We start from the raw sequence: 16,884 nt of genomic DNA, 5'->3' as shown, positions 1-16,884 counted from the left end.
AAAGCAAATTGTACATCGTGCTAATTGTTTTTGCCTGATCCAAAAGGAAGGCTTCTTATTTTCCATGACTAATCTTCAAGAGAAGTCTGTCATAAAACTCTGATTTTAGGGGTCTTAGATGATTAAAAAAACCCTTCAAGATACAAAGTTTGGGGACATGCAGGCTCCACATGTGCACAGCAGAATGAGTGAGAAACAGGTGAGAAACACTGAAAATGAAGATCTGGTTGCAAAAAGACAAGCAACACTAGTTGTGTGGCAATATTTTGGCTACTAAAAGGATGATGTTGACCAAAAACAGGTACTCTGTTGGCAGGTATCACAATTTTTATCACTACACGAGGTAACATGACTAATTTCTTTGACTATTTAAATCAGTGCCACAAAACCACCACTAGTAATTAGCGGATATACTAAATATCACAATATCCGTTTTTTAAATGCCGTGCACCTCTAATCTATATGCTAAATCTGAAACTAAAGCAACAAACATGTTGTGTTAGCACAAACACTGCAAACTGAGGGATGCAATTAGCCTTGTTCTGTTTGAATAATATGCCTACCAGAGGCTGAAAGCTCACAGTAACACATTATATCTTCTTTGTTTTTGTATAGTCTGTGGATGCCCCAAAAATGACTAATTATTATGTTTTTTTTTTTATTACCAAATAGTTGATGTGTATTTTTTTCTGTCTATTAATTTATTTATCAAAAACAAAAATTCTATTAGGACTAAGAAAAGCAGCAATAACCTCACAAATGTGAATTCACAATAAACTAATTTAATTAATAAAAACAATTTTTCGCCAAACTTCTAAAATCACCTGCTTTTATGGCTTTAAAAATTAAAAATAACCTGACAAGTTGTCCTTTTAAAATGTTTTAGACAATGAAAAACTGCTTTCATAAAGTTATCCCTTATGCAGCTGATGTAACTTTATGGGAAAATAAAGCGAGCAGCAGTTATTGCTGCCTCATTGCCACCATTGATGTATCTTGAAGTTCCTGAAGGCCCTTCACTGCTACAGTGGAGCGCCTCTTTAACCAGATGATAAAAAGTTATGATGGTTCTGGGCACCTTCCAGGTGTGAATGTTCCTACTGTCAAATAAAATGTCCTGCATAGATAACATTTAATATTAAGACAACAGCACAATTGATTGCAAGATTTGTATGCTTTTAATGTTTCTTGGTTCTAGATCGGTCCAAAGGTCCCATAAAAGTCCTTATACTCCATTGAGATCACAATGTGTGCATAAAAATGAGTTTTTGGTCTGTTCTCCTCCCTAAATCAAAGCTTTTTAGGATCACACATTTCACACCCTTCCCCCCATATTTTTTAATTTTTTTTTCTGTTCACAAGTGGAACAAATTTTTGATGAATGCTGCGATAAAGGGGACAATTTCACCCCCACTGCTCCTTCACTGGTACAATCTCTCTCCTCATTGGTCTCTGTTCATCTGCACGTCTCTCTGCAGTAAATTACCCAGCTGGGCTCGAGCAGTGGTTCCCAAAATCTTCTACGTGACAGAGAAAGCATGGAACTACTACCCTTACACCATAACAGGTGGGTACAGTGCAAATGTGTTTGTCCAGCTGTTGACCACTCGCATCACATCAAATTCAGTTAGCTGCTGGAACAGAAAGAGCCTGCAACCCTCTCTAATACTAGTCAGGTGTAGAAACCATGGACATGAGTAGCCTGGAACTGCAGCCACATAAATAGTTTTTATTGTAAAAGTCTGCTTCTCAACTGGTTTTCAAATTTTATTTATTTATTTATTTTTTTTTATCAAGACATCATTTCCTCACCACTCATTACAAACACTTTACTGGATGTTTTTAGCAAATACGAGTCGGGTGAAAGACTTTTCAAGAAGGATGAAGCAGACACATTTTTAACATGTTTTTTTCAAACCCTTAATTTAGAAAGGTTTTCCTTCAAAGTCTGTGTGCAGCCAATATGTTGTATAATTCAGAAAGCTCTAATGCTCAACTTTCTGCTGCTCCTTATGTAATTTCTGAAGTACATGTGGAGGTTTAATTATGGCTTATAGCAAGTACGGACTCATAATTATAAGCTGAATGCATAAAGTTGGAAATAACTGCTTTTATAGCATCAAACTGTTATTTAGCTCTCTGACCAATAAAACCTGCTATCAAGTTGGAAAGGCACAATATATTTATTTTTTTAATTATGCCAAAGCACACCATTTGTCAATGTCAGAACTTTTAAAAATAAAAAAAATTAAAAAAAATCATTGGATTCTTGTACTTTCCGACATTCCTTGAACTACATATTGCTAATGTGCTGTTCTGTGGAGAACCTTAACCAAATCTTAAAATTGTATTGGGACATTTTCTAAAAAAATTCTCAGATTTTACATGTCTTATTAAAAAAAAAAAAAAAAACTGCCAAAGTAAACCATTTGCTCTAACCAGATTCTGTGGGACAAAAAAAATAAAAAAATCTCTGCGCAACTGTGCAGCCATTAATGACTCAGTTGTGGCCAACAGTTATGTGACATAAATTCTGGAACTTTTTGGCTTGATTGGGCTGAACTGCAGGCTGTGTTTACACAGAGCAGAGGAGACAAGCACGGAAACATGTAAAAATGTAAGTAGTAAAATACACACATATACAGTCACCATTTTTTGGTAAGACCTGTGGAATAATATTTCACATGTCGATTCCATTAGTTTTACATTTTTTTTGTAAGTATGACTTTCACTTTTCCAATTTTTTTATTATATATGATATTTTAACTGTCATACTGCACAGAAAACATTTATGAAGTCGCTGATTTAAGAGATGCGGGACTTTATATTGCAGTGAAAAATGAGCCCACGGTGAGTGAAAATGTGACAGTAACAGAAAAGACCCAGACACTGCTTGGAGTTAAATGTGAAAGTCCACAAGCTCTGGTAGATAAAAGAAGAAGGAGAATATTTCAACATTGATTAATATTGTGTTAATATAAACCATAAAAGATCATCTTCAGCCAAAAAACAGCAGAAACTATAGATTCATGCCACAATGCTGACATGCAACATTTTCAAATAAGATAACATGAGATTAAGCTTTATTAATCCCGAAGAAAATTCTCGAAGGAACGTGATGATGACACACTGATCGCATCGTCAGTCACAGCATTGCAGCTTTCTGTTTGTCACTGTTTCAGATTACTGGGAACGCATGATGTGCGAGAACACGGACATGCGACTGACACGTAAACATGTTAGAGCCGACACAAGTCGACAGCTTTGCCACGATGCAAATGCTTTTTAGCCACGCTGACTTGCAATGAGCGCTGCAGTGGAATAAGCTTCTCTGCGTGAATCACCGACATTACAAGCAACCAGCAATCAGGAGTGCAACGATCAGAGCCGCAGTATCAGAACATATTCCTGTGATGCTTTAACGATCCTGATCATTAAAGAGAAGCGTTACAAGATGAGAAACAGATAAAAGGGAATTTGTTTTTGATGGGAGCAAATTGAGAAGAAGGCCATCGAGGAGGGGATGATGTGTGGTGTGAAATATGCGACAGTCACGATTTTCTGCAGTTTCTATATGTCTCACATTTGTTTTTGTTTGTTATGGCCTTCACATTTTCTTTCATGCTGTGAAAATCATTCTTCGAAGGTTGTGAAACTAATTGTGTCTCTGCTGTGTTCTTCCTGCTCTGACCTGACGTCCATCGATGCTATCTGAAGAATACACTGTAAGTATCCTCAATACACATTTCACACATTTTGCTTTACAGCCATTCAAACAGTTTTTGGAACTATTTAGAGCTAATGGAACGCATTGCAAGAAATAAAATAGGTGAATTTATGGTTGTGTAATGTTGGATCTGTGGCCACAAATGATGCAAAACGTTAAGAAAACCAAGAATCTTCTTTCTCCCACTTTAATTTAAGCATAGATATAGAAAACATTAGCCTTGTCCAAAATCACGGCTGTGTGCTTACTCTAAAGTGAGTCATCTCGTCTTTGTTTTGAAAGATGTGACAGCTTGAAATGTCAAATGACACAGAAATGCAAACATTAACATATTCAAGCATTTGTGATTCACTCTGACTTGAATAACATCTGTTTATAGACTTGAATTATTCGGTATTCTGCCGTTTAAGGTATAGCCTCGTTATCTGGCCGTTAAAAATTAGGTCTGTTAGTGACAAAACCTGCGTCTTCTTTGTCTGCAGTGATCAAAACCACACACACATACATACAGACCCGCCAGTGAACACGTCTTTGCTAACAAGCAGAGCTGGTTATGTGACCTGTGATTAACCCTTGAAACAAACGAAGCTCTGGCAAAACAAGCTGACACATTTAAGACACACATGCATGTGATTAGGTTCAGCTATAAGGCCTCTGCTGGGCAGAGTGAGAAATGTCAGCGCTGTGAGTCACACTGCTTTCGGGTATGGGGAGAAGAGGGGAAAGAGGACATTAATGTGACAGCGACAGAATGCTCCATACTGTCTTCATTTATGTGTGGGAGCGTTTTGTGTTCATGTATGAGTCAGTGAAAATACACCCATGCAAGATTAGGTTTTTTTTTAGGCAAAAGACTCACAAAAGTCTTGAGAATTGTCTTTTTCTTCTGTCATTTTTGACAAGGAGGTAAAAGCTGAAATATTGCACTGTCACAGCTCGCTTGGTTTCGCGCTGTACAGTGAGGACAAACATACAGAAAGTTCCAACAGCAGCTTTGACAGGCGGCGGTGATGAACAAAGCATGTAGAAATGCCAACTTTCATACAGGTGTCTTTCATAAAATGGAGTTCAAATGTAACTCCAGACAAGCCAACTTAAGTTGATTATCACAAGAGTGTTAGAATAGAACACCACTTCTATTTTTACTCTTTAAAAGATTTAAAATGCAGAAAAAGACAAGAGTGACGCACAAGATGTCTGTTGGGCACATTGTTTGCTTTTTCATTTTTATTCTTCTATTTTTACTCTTTAAAATGCAAGAAAAACTGCAAACTGAGACAACTATGATACGCATGGCTTCACATTTGTTGTTTTTATCCATTCTTCATCCACAGTGTTCATTCCTGCCCAAGTTCTCCATCCACATAGAGACAAAATACGAGGACAACAAAGGATGCAATGACAATGTGAGTACACTGTGTGTGTGTGATCAGAACTTTGAATTGTGGTTTGGGTGTTTCCTGACACATGCTCAGTGGAGCTCTCTAACGAGTGTTGGATGAGTATTCTGCGTATCTGCTCTCTAGGGCATGCACTCTCCACAGGAAGAAAGATTCCTCCTATGTTGCTCTTCCAGGTAACCTAAGGGCAGATGGTGTCTATGGTTTGCGGCAAATGTGTGATTTTGAGCTAAACAAGTAAACCCCATACCTAGTATTAGTCATGGGAATATGTTCCACTAATAGCCTAGCCAGTGCCGGATTTTAGAGGCTAACAGTTATATTTGACTGCTGAAATAAAATAAAAAAATCATATTTAACCAGTTTTAATTACAATAACATACGTCCTGTTTCTATATCATGTTCCTCAGTTGATATAAACACCAATGCTGCTAATGTCAGCCCAGTCATTTAATCACTCCCACTCAAATCTCTCAGCTCAATGTCACCACGCTGTCTGGCTCCTCTCTTTTCTCTTACAGAAATACGTAAAGCAAAATAAGCCAATTCAAAACAAAATAGCACATAGCATACATATGGTAGAAAACAAGACGTCCGCAAAAGCTACGTGAGTAAAATTATCCTGGCAGATTTGGCCCTCGTGTGCAATCCCATCATAGCATAATGCCAGCTATACATGAGCCTTGAGAGTCTGCCAAAAACTGCTCCACTTGTTGGACAGTTAATTTCATTTGGACTGTTGGGCTACTCGCTCTCCACGCTCCACTTTATAAGGGTATTAGTCATCAAATGAAAGGCTGCCAATGCTTGGACAGTGAGAAAGAGGAATGGTAGGCCGGTGTGCAAGAGACAAATGGCTTGAAATATATCATGGCGTGTCGCTGGCAGGTTCATCTTACTGCGTCTTCATATTTTGAAAATGGCTTCCAAAGCTTCGAGTGTGTCGTTGGCATGTCTGAGTAGTTTGTATGCACTTGTAAATCAGGGAGACAGGCTGTCACAGCACATTAAACATGTGGGGATGTTTCAAATTGTGCCTTGTTTTATCTGACAAGACAATGCGACAGATCAAACAGATCACTTAAAATTAATTCGATTAAATTACATTCTAACGAAAATAAATAGCTTCAAGCAGATGGATTTCATGGATAGAAACGAAGCAAAATCATCGCTGTCTCACGTAAATAAGTGTTTGCGTGTGTGTGATTGTGACAGTTTGAGCTGCCTGTGGATCTGAGCTGAGATACAAGACTTGTGTCATACAAGAGTGTGTGTCGTCTGCACACACACACTCCCAAAGACAGTGATTCAGTAATACAGCTGCGCTACTTTTGTGTAGCATCTTCAGGGCATATAAACAAGAGGCTTTGCATGTTTTATGACATTGTATAACCGCTTCATCAAATGTGTGTATAGAAATAAGGATGCAGCTGTGTGCGGCTTTGTTTTTGAATATTTTAATACAACAACAGGCTCCATAAACAAGTTTCCCCATGTGTCCATCCTTATAACACAACACACTTTTTAGAGCTTCACACTGTGTAAGCTCTAAAAACAAGTGAGAGACAGAAGGCCCAATGTGACGGAAAGGAATCGGAGATAAAGAGAGGGTTGAAGGGGTGGGGGGCAAAATGAAGGAAAAGCAAGGAATGGTGCAAGTGAGGGAAGAACATCATGGATATATGGACAGGAAGTGAGTGGGTGTGTGAGTGGACATGATGCACTTTTTAAATGGAGGGTGTGGTACATGACACACAGGATTACACACACACACAGACACACACAAACACACACGTGTATGAGCACGCTCGAACGTAGACTCCTGTTGTTCTGCTAATCTCTCCAAAGGCTCCTAAACCGCACAGCAAGCAAAATGAGAACACACATCTGTTTCTTTATTCTTCTTGTTGCCATGCTGTACTTTATCAACCTTTCAGTACAATTTAGGTTTTTTGTTTCATCTGTGAAATTTAATGCGACTAAAATGACGAACTGCCTGCATTTTGTCTTTGCGGCAGTTGTATGCACAGAGGAAACTGACAAGATTAAGTGTGCCAAAAAATGCTGGCATACTCACTAGAATAGTGCAGATAGCTAACGGGGCAGATTGACTTTGAGACTGCCTTGATTGAACTGATGTTTCTACGACAGACAGGATATTCTCCTGTTGGGAGAAGTAGTAAAAGACCTATAATTAATGGCAAGGTAAAAGTAGGTGTGCCCTGTGCATGTGCAAACCAAAACAAGGTGAGACATCCTTCTCTCTACAGCTGAGGTGCGCTTCATTCTTTTCAGCTGCCAATGAGTTTACTGCTCATTTGTTGTCATCTCTCACTCTGCCAACCTCCTCCTTTGCGTATCAATTTACATACAACAAATGCATTGAAATGTGTTTATGTTTATGCCCGAAGTATTTTTGCTCAAGTTTAGTTTGAGAAGTCGACAGAAAATGTTTGCCGCTGCAGTGATTTTTTTCTAAAGCTTATAATAATTGGCATCGAATTCAGTTTTGCCTTTGATTCATTACTGCGCTCACTGATTTCTATTTTGCAGAGAAACACTCGCTGCAGATAGTTCCCCTTCTTTTTCATCTTCTTATGCAAATCCATCTCTTCTTTTATCACATTTCCTCTCAGTTCCTACTTTTTTCACCTTCCATCTCAAGAGCATCTTGAGAATTCAGTTGTAACCTTCAAATTATTTACGTGCCATTTAGCACCGTTTACTCCATGAGACATAAAACTGTGTTCAGAACGTTTAGAAAGCCTTGTTCTGGTTGTAGAGAGCCCAGTTTTGCCAGTTTTATTTGGTGTATGGCCATGAATATCTGAAAAAACTTTGAGCAGCCTGCCTGTGTACTGTAGTTAAATTAAAGTGAATCCCTTAAATGAAGCCTGTGAACTTTAACCTTTGACTATAGATGGACTGAAAAATAAGCACATACATGTATTAATGCAATAGTATGCTGCTTGCATTCAAGTATGAAATGTTTCTACTCACTTCAGTAGAATGTAAAATCATCAGCTGCATAAGAAACAATCAAGGAATAACACTAAAAAATAGTAAAAGCACAGAAGGAAAAACGATGGTTGCGTTCACTTTTTGTGCAGTCAGCTGACTTATCCACATGTGACACAGTAATTGTAGTCAGCACTGTGTCATTTAGTGCAGCATCAACTTGAAGACACGGGCTTAGAGCAACCCCTAATGGTTGTGTAGACAATTACAATACATTCCTGTAGTGGCTTTGTGAGGAGGGCGACAAGAAGCGCAATCAAGCACTTGCACTAGTATGGCTACCTTTCAGCACCGCACTCAGGTACACTTCTGACGTGTATTTTTATGTGTGAAGGTTACTGTGATCAACACGTAGAGGCCGCTGCTAACACTGGCACACCAATCTGTTCCGTTTTCAGATCTTCGACACCGAGCTGAAGGAGCAGGAGAGGGAGGTGTGCTTCATCGACATCGCCTACGATGAGATCCCTGAGCGCTACTATAAAGAGTCTGAGGTGAGCTTGTGTATGTGTGTAGATGCTTATGGCTGCGGGGTGTTAGCACCAGCAGAGGTGGTGTAAGTGTACCGTTAAATCTGGAAACAGTAGTAAAACAATGTGATTTAGAAACGGTAGGATTGTCGTGTTGTGAGTTTCCTTAGATTGCTTTCTCTCTCTAAGCAGGTTTACTGTATATCCAATAATTTCCAGTGGAAAAGCTCTTCTAGGAGGATCCTCAGAGGGAGAATAGTAACATATTTGGCATTATTAGCATCTGTTAATGTCCAAACACGCCCTAATACTAATTTTTGGGACTTGAGACTTCAGTCCCACTTGTCATGCAGCTGCACTCGCTACTTTAAATGCCTCTCCCATCTCTCACTTACGTTCTTCTGCAGTTTGAAAGCCTTTTGATTAGTTCAGAATGTGTGAAGTGAGAGAGCTGGTCTTGATAGCTCTTTCATAACAGATTGCCTCAGCTCTAATGAGCCCTGATTGAGATTTTCCAAACACGAGAGAGGTTAAAGCAAATAGTATTTAATAGTGGCATTTCAATCATACATCTAAATTTAGGCCCTCCCTTAAGTGTATCTCCACTGGGACACAGAAACAACGTTGCCCGGAGGTTTTGGTTAATTATTGCAATATCAAATGTGTGTGCTCACTCCCTCAACCGCTGCAGGACTTGCGATATTTCAAGTCGCAGAAGACGTCACGAGGGATGCTTCAGGAAGGCTGGAGGGATACGCAGGATCCCATCATGTGCTCGTACAAACTGGTCACGGTCAAGTTTGAGGTTTGGGGGCTGCAGACACGAGTGGAGCAGTTTGTACACAAGGTGAGACGCTGGATACACGAAGATAGATGCTGGCCTGTTGTTATAGTTAAACTTCATCCAATTTTTCATGATTTTATACATTTTTAGATATTTTGCTTTGTTAGACTAAATTTATTTATTTATTTATATGCGTTTACCCAAACCTTTTGGTGCTACCTAAAGGATAAGATTGACATTATTCTACATTGTTTTTACCAAAAAATGCCATCAAAATACTCAAAATTAGCTCTTCCCTAGACCTTGTTTGTGGTATCCCTGAGCCCAGTAGTTCTTACTGAGGATATAAATCATTTAGAAGAGGTTTCTTTAATCAGAAAAATAGAGAATATTACTTCACCAGAATTATTGTTTAATTTCACACACGCACGCACGCACACACTAATGGACAGAAAACTAATTGTTCACCTTTTTATTATCTTTGCTGCTCTAAATGTCTCAAATAATAATTAAAAAAATATATTTCTTTGGAAAATAATTCTAGTATTGATAATGATAAATGAAACCTACATGAACATTTGCAATTTTTTACTGCATGTGTGTAGTTCATCATGTTTATGTCATCTCATGTTTGGCAATTGGATAATTATTGACTCATCTGAAAGAGTCTCGGGTCCCCTACATGTCGGTGTGTGATGTTGTTCGAGGATAATTGGGCAAATAATTTGTGCTGCAAGCTCAGATTCCAATTTAAAGTTCTGACATTATGATATATATATATATATATATATATATATATATGTATATATTTTTTAGCTTAAACAGTTTACCATTCAATATTAAAGTATAAAAATATGTTCAACCATCTTTGCTTTGTATTATAGGTGGTTCGGGATGTGCTGCTGCTGGGACACAGACAGGCCTTTGCCTGGGTGGATGAGTGGATAGGTAGGTCTGCAAGCCCATTTTTAAAGTTATTAAACCATTTACTGCCTTATCTAAAGAAGTTTGGAACATGCATACCATAGTCACATATATAGTTTTTGAAAACCTTTACATTTAATGTGTACTTTACAGCCCTTCTTATGGTTATGTAACTGTCAATCTTTAAAATTCTATGTATTGTATGTATCACTGTAGTCTGAATGCCTGTTAATTTATGAACATGCATGAAAAATCATTTCACAGGCATTTAACCCTCTGAACCCCAAAATCCATTAGCAAGTTTGAAAGGCATGCTATTTTTTAGAATGGTGCAATTTATCAGCGCTACAAACTTTAGAAACAGAAAGAATAGTGAGGTTTTTTTAAACTTCCCGATGGTCTTTGAATTAGTCATCTCTGACATGTCATGCCAACCAGATAATTGTTCAAATCTAAACTTCAGCCAGATTTAGTTTAAAAAAAAAAAAAAAAATCAATAAAAAATTCTATGCTCCTTGTCACCTCTGTGAAGCCAATAGTGACTCACTTGCAACAAACAGTAATGTGACCAAATTTCAGTGGCTTTTCAGCTAAACTGGGCTGAACTGCAGGCTGTGTTTACATGGAGCAGGCAGGAAACAAGCATAGAAACAGATTCAAAATAATCATTAAACTAATCATCTCTTACAAATCTACCATCAATATCTAGTATATATTATACATTTAGATAGTAAAATATTTATAGAATGCAGAGTTACCATGTTGTACCATTTTTGTAGCACTGGTGGACATTTGAAAAAAAAATGAACATGTTTCTTCCAGGTTTTTAAAGTTTTTGTAAAGTACATGAAGAAATGTAACATTTCCATGACTCTACAAAATGGTTAGACTGCTCAAAAGACATTTTAGAGTTCTCTGTACCTCAAAGCCATGCTTGTGCCATTAACATAGAGGTGCAAGACTTTATATTGCAGTGAAAAATGAGCCCACAAAATGTGACAAGAGCAAAATGCAGAGCAATTGTTGGGGTTCAGAAGGTTAACCTGGCCACTGGCAATCCTGTTCATTCTCCCACAGCATGGATCCTCCTCTTATCACTAACCAACTAATGACAAGCACTGGAACACTTTCCAGGCATGGATTTTGTTTCAACTGAAACTTGCACAATGTATAATAATCCACATTCTTTCATGTTTCATGATAGAGACATTCATGTGTATCAATTCCTATATCAACAGTTGTTCTTGTTTTTACTGCATTTGAAACTTGACATCAGTAAAATATGTGGCTAGAATGATCAAACCAATTGACTGTATTTACAAGAAGAAATAACTGGAAATTCACATCAGTGAGACATTAGGCACTTACTAGACCATGTAAGCTGCCTCTGTCTGATTCTCTTGAGTGCTTGGTTGCACAAAATGCAGCCCTATTTGTGCTGCAGCCCATAAGTGGCTTCAACACATTGACTGAGCTGCAGCTGTAGGGCTTAGAGTGAACAAGCCCATTATCTTTGCCATGAAACATGTTTCTCTCCCCACCATTTCCACTAACCTAAATATCACATTTCCATGCAGCCTGGATGCTTTTTCAAACACTTCTGAAACCCTTTTCACATGTGGAATCATTATTTTTTTGCCTGTGGAACTAGTAAGACTTTGCAGATGTTCCTGTCTTGTGCTTCCACTGATCCGATCTTTTCACGCTTTTCCTGAATCGTGACACATCCTTGACCTCATCCATCCTTTCCTTCTGGTGTGGCTCGGATCTGTCCAGCTGTCTCCTGTGCACTCTTTGGGTCTTGGGAAGCTAGCACTTAAACCTCTAAAACATTAAACTCAACAAAGCTTGCCTATGCCACCTTAACCCCATTCCTCACCCCGCCGCCTGTCTTACAACTGGAGTGCCATTGTAGAGGAGTTACCAACATTTTGACCTCCGTTCCACCCCTCCCCCCCCATCCCCTTCTTCCAGATATGACACTGGATGACGTGCGGGATTACGAGAGACAAATGCATGAGAAAACCAACATTAAAGTTTGCCATGAGCAGCAAGAGCATTCCACAACAAATCCATCTTCACTGGATGACATAGAGATCCATGACAAAGCAAGCGTATGTGTCTTTTTCATTGTTTCTTTATTCCATTGTCCCTCCTCTGTCTCATATTTGAACCGTTGGTGACTTGCCCCTGAAGCTGTCACAGCTGCATATACCTGTCCTCACACATCCACTCATTCTGTCCCACAATGAGACAAACTGTGCATCCGTGAACGGTTGGAAAATGTAAAGAATGTGATCGTTAAAACTGCTGTTTTTACTTGAAAAGGGTCGGCTTGCTCAGAAAAATGAAACGTCATGTGAGCTTTTAACACATTACTTGTTCTTTGTTTGTGAATCTCTGTTCTTTTACAGCTTTAAAGGATAGAAAAGCTCTCATACAGTTTTCTATCGCTTCCTTTCCTTGGTCTTAATCGATCTCTTTCTAATCCAGACATGACAATGGATGAGGTGAGAGAGTTTGAGCGCACCATCCAGGAGGCCACCAACCAGAAGATTGGGATGTTTCCCCCATCGATCTCCATCAGCGAGATGCCCCTGTCCTCCTGTGCCCTCACTGGACCTGCCAGTGCCCCCTCCACCCCGATGTGCACTGATGCGCCAGAGTCCCTCTCTGTCCCAAAGGACCGACCTCGCAAAAAATCTGCTCCGGAAACCCTGACCCTTCCCGACCCTCCTCCAAGCACCACCCCCCAGAGCTCTACCTTGAGCCCGTTACCCATTTCAAACCACCTCCAATCATCCACGCCGCCCTCCAGCTCTGACCTCGCCGAGATGGACGAGCAGTAGTGGGACCTTGGAATGTTATCCCCCATACTTTGTTTTACTTATTCTCTCCAGACCCTTTGTCTTACAAGCCCAATGAGACCTCCAAACACGAGTGCCCAGACATCCAAGTTCTCTAGCCATATCCAGTATCCAACAATCACTCTAGAAGTCTTCATCAGTGTCATTGATGTCATCCAGACAGCTGTAGGGTCAGCGATCCTGACATGGCTGACCTTATGTTCCTGTGAATCTAGCCAGCCACATTTATTCTAAGAACCACATGTGATATTTAGGCAAAACAAGGAACATTAGTAGTGATTTTTGTTGAGTGGCAGTTCTTTATTTGATGTAAATAAATTCTTCTCATTGTGTCTGTATATATAATTTCTTCAATCAGACAAACTGGCTATTAACTTCGAAGTAATTGCCTTAACACCACAGAGCCAATGGTGTTTATTAGTTCTGACAAAGTGTGGAAAGGATTGACTGACAAATACGATCTGTTTTCAGTCTGTGAAATGACTGTTGGTATTCAATTCCAAAATAAAATGAATGACACAAACTAGAGCAGCACAGTAAATGTAATACATTAGAATAACACACATTGGAAAGACAGCCAAGTGTTCTCATAAAATCCACCTAACTGTTCTCTTGAGCCGTCCAAACTGGCCTGTGGATAAGATTGTACCCATCCTTTCCATGCCAAAGTCCAGTTATATAAGAGATGCAAGATCAGTACAATCATAGAGTGAACACACCTCAGGTCTCCCCGACTCTGCCTGGGCCGCACTCCAAAAGCAGGGATGTCACTGTATCTTTCTCTCCCTGCTTATTGCCAAACACGTGCATTTTATACCTCCACAGATATTATAATAACTCTTGTATGTACTATACCTGTCTACCTAACCCTGGGATTGTTTACACATCAGAAACCTCTGAGCATTTGCATATTAGCAGTAACGTTTTAGATGAATCTGTTACATTTGCACTTGCGTCTCAAACATGACAGGTTAATGATACTAAAGCTGAATTTGTTGAAGTTTATTTCTTCGTATATCTTATTGAAGTTGACTGAGAGGTCAGTACCACAAAAGTACTTCATAATAACAAAGTCAATTGTTGCCTGAAACTAATGCTGGACATCTCATGTGACATAAAAGTGATCCACTGTGATCAAATCAGCAAATCACATTTGTGTCATATGTAGGAACAAGGCCGTTTTGAGGAGTTTTTTTTAAAATCACCGACTACTCTTCGTGCACAGTGGAGGTGATGGAAACTCTGATTGGTTTGAGGAGAAGGGCACATGCATCAAGCTGACTTGAGTATGTGCTTCATTAGGTGTATACAATTTGCAGAACAGCTTACACTTTTGCTTTGCCAGTGCTGGTTGATAATTGAGCCAGTGCTTTCATGAGAGCAGTAAACTATTTTAAAATAGGAACATCCTTTGCAATGACCCGTTATTTGTGTTGAGCTACTCGTTGCCATCTTAAACCCTAGAGGAGAAACGAATAGACTAGGACGGCAATTTATTCTTAGATGAAACCCCTACCTTTTCCCTTCTCCCTTTGCATACGATGATATTATTCAAAGAAAGGGTTTTTATATGCTGCATGCCCAACATATATACACATTATGAGAAGTATATATGGATATACTGTAAATGGATGACAGTATATTTGAGGATGCAATTGTATGAAAAAAAAAAGAATGCCTACATTGGAAGTCTGTACTAATTTTGTATTATAGAAAATGCAGATTTTGAGTGAAACGTAAGCATGTCCAGAGAATAAACTGTAGGCCTATAAACTCTTTGAACTCAGTGCCTCTGCATGCAACAATTGTATCATCACTTACATGTGTGTAAACCAAACTCTCTTATATTTCAGCTACAGAAACACAAACTGCCATCACAGTTTTTTTGTTTTTTTTTTTTGCCTGTTTTCTATCTCAAATGTTGCATTTAACCAAGAAAAATACTGGGATGCAACCCCACATACAGTAGCTGAATTACTACATAATCAGATCAAAACAATCCTATTAAACTGCATCATCAGACTTTCAAGTAACAGGGCTAACTTGTTATTATGTTTTAGGAAATTGATCATTTTTTTTTGTTCCCCTCTTCATACCAACTTTACAGCGCAAATGCATTTTGCACTTTCCAGTCTTTGACACCTTATTTGACAATGAAGGAATGTGTTACATCACTGTCATGTTGGGTTTATTGGACCAAAGTCCTATAATACAGCGTAGTAACTTTGAAGAGAGCAGGTCAAAGAGAAGGTCCTCAGTGGTCTTGCCATACAATATTGTAATAATTTGTACAGTTTCTCACTTGCTTTTGTTTAAAAAAAAAACAAATTGTAGCTATTTATCTGTAATTGTAGCTTTTGTCTTTGCCTTTTGAGGATTAAAATGCTATATACCAGTTATTGGCCCTCAGTATTGATCTATTATGTATAGATTATACGTACTTGCAACTCTGGTATTGACCACCTCTCTTGTCAGGAACACAGAGATCCAGGGACATGTTTGATCTACCATGGGCTATTAATATAATGCAAAATATCCAACTGTGTAACATTAAGCTCTGCTCTGTTTAAAAGAGTAACACGTTAGGTATTGTAAATACTGTTGTTAATGATTAATATAGTAGATTTCTTACGTTGAACCTGTTCCAAGTTTCATTACCGATGTGTCATGAATGTGCTCAAAGATTTAAAAAAGACAGAGAAAGATTTTCTTTTGTGATTGTGTGATGAGGATGGCATTTCCACAGACATGATTTAAAGGTTTGTTTTAATCTAGGGGTTGGCTTAATATGTGTATCTATGAAGTCGTTGTCATCTATTGAGGATGCTGAATTCAGTTAAGTTTACTCTTCTAAATCAAGTATCAAGACTCCTCATTGTAGTGGTGCACTTTTGACTATCCAGTTGCTTTTGCTGACCCTGCAGGGCAAAGTTATTTTACTAGTCGTAAAACAAAATGAAGCTCTTCTTTTTAGTGTTGTGGCTGCTTTGACATATACCTGCCATGTTAATTGAGAGGTGATTGGCTTTTCTGTTTTCTTTTTTTTTCTTTTTTTCTTTTGTAGTAAACCTGCTGTACTCTGATTTTGTGATTGCTGTATTGTTTGAAGGAAAATCTTTAAAAATGAGTTTATCGTTGTTTCTCTGGATAGACGGACCAAGCCTTTCACTCCTCCTTCCCTGATGCAGTTTGTGTTCGGCCAGACTGTTGTGCTGTTTCCTTGAAAACTGGGACCTGTCTCACAAACCAGAATCACTGAGTTAGATGGAACACTTTACTGAGTAAAACCACAGCTCAGTGTACTGCAGTAAGGTGCACATGTGGTTCTGGTTTATCCAACTTTCTTGATTATAATCCTGCTTTGTGAAACAGACCTCAGAAGTGCCATTTTTGTTTAGCTGCTGGATGTTGCTCTTAGTTTTTCCATTTATCTATTATGTATATGTCATATTTTTACTGCCCTTTGAAGTTCATTTGGTTCTTTGTTGTAATTATTGTTTAACTTTTTTTCTGAATTGGACAAATAAACTTTGTTCGCTATTGAAACAGTGTACTCTTCATTCCATTTACTGTGTATGTTTCTCATTAAAAATCTTAGTGTGAAGACTGCAAATTGGCAGTATCTTACTGCTGTAGCAGAACTGCTGATGCCTGATCTTTGCCTTCTTTCCTGTCAGCTGATAAAAAAGATCAT

At 38.6% G+C, this 16,884-nt stretch overlaps 1 protein-coding gene across 1 annotated transcript in view; it reads left to right on the top strand.

The window, feature by feature from the left end:
- The window catches only part of LOC111568048 (phosphatidylinositol transfer protein cytoplasmic 1), an 81,602-nt gene extending 64,866 nt beyond the window's left edge, over window positions 1-16,736 (top strand). Inside the window, exons 3-9 of the mRNA XM_023269500.3 lie at window positions 1,479-1,567; window positions 3,718-3,725; window positions 5,062-5,133; window positions 8,544-8,639; window positions 9,307-9,462; window positions 10,284-10,347; window positions 12,817-16,736. Of these exons, the coding sequence (XP_023125268.1) occupies window positions 1,479-1,567; window positions 3,718-3,725; window positions 5,062-5,133; window positions 8,544-8,639; window positions 9,307-9,462; window positions 10,284-10,347; window positions 12,817-13,172 (841 nt within the window). The 3' untranslated portion in view covers window positions 13,173-16,736. The remainder of the gene's footprint in view (window positions 1-1,478; window positions 1,568-3,717; window positions 3,726-5,061; window positions 5,134-8,543; window positions 8,640-9,306; window positions 9,463-10,283; window positions 10,348-12,816) is intronic.
- Window positions 16,737-16,884: the final 148 nt, after the last annotated feature.

This window comes from Amphiprion ocellaris, chromosome 4, assembly GCF_022539595.1.
Source record: "Amphiprion ocellaris isolate individual 3 ecotype Okinawa chromosome 4, ASM2253959v1, whole genome shotgun sequence".
Classification (NCBI taxonomy): Eukaryota; Metazoa; Chordata; class Actinopteri; family Pomacentridae; genus Amphiprion; species Amphiprion ocellaris.
This window is presented reverse-complemented; position numbering and strand designations above follow the sequence as displayed.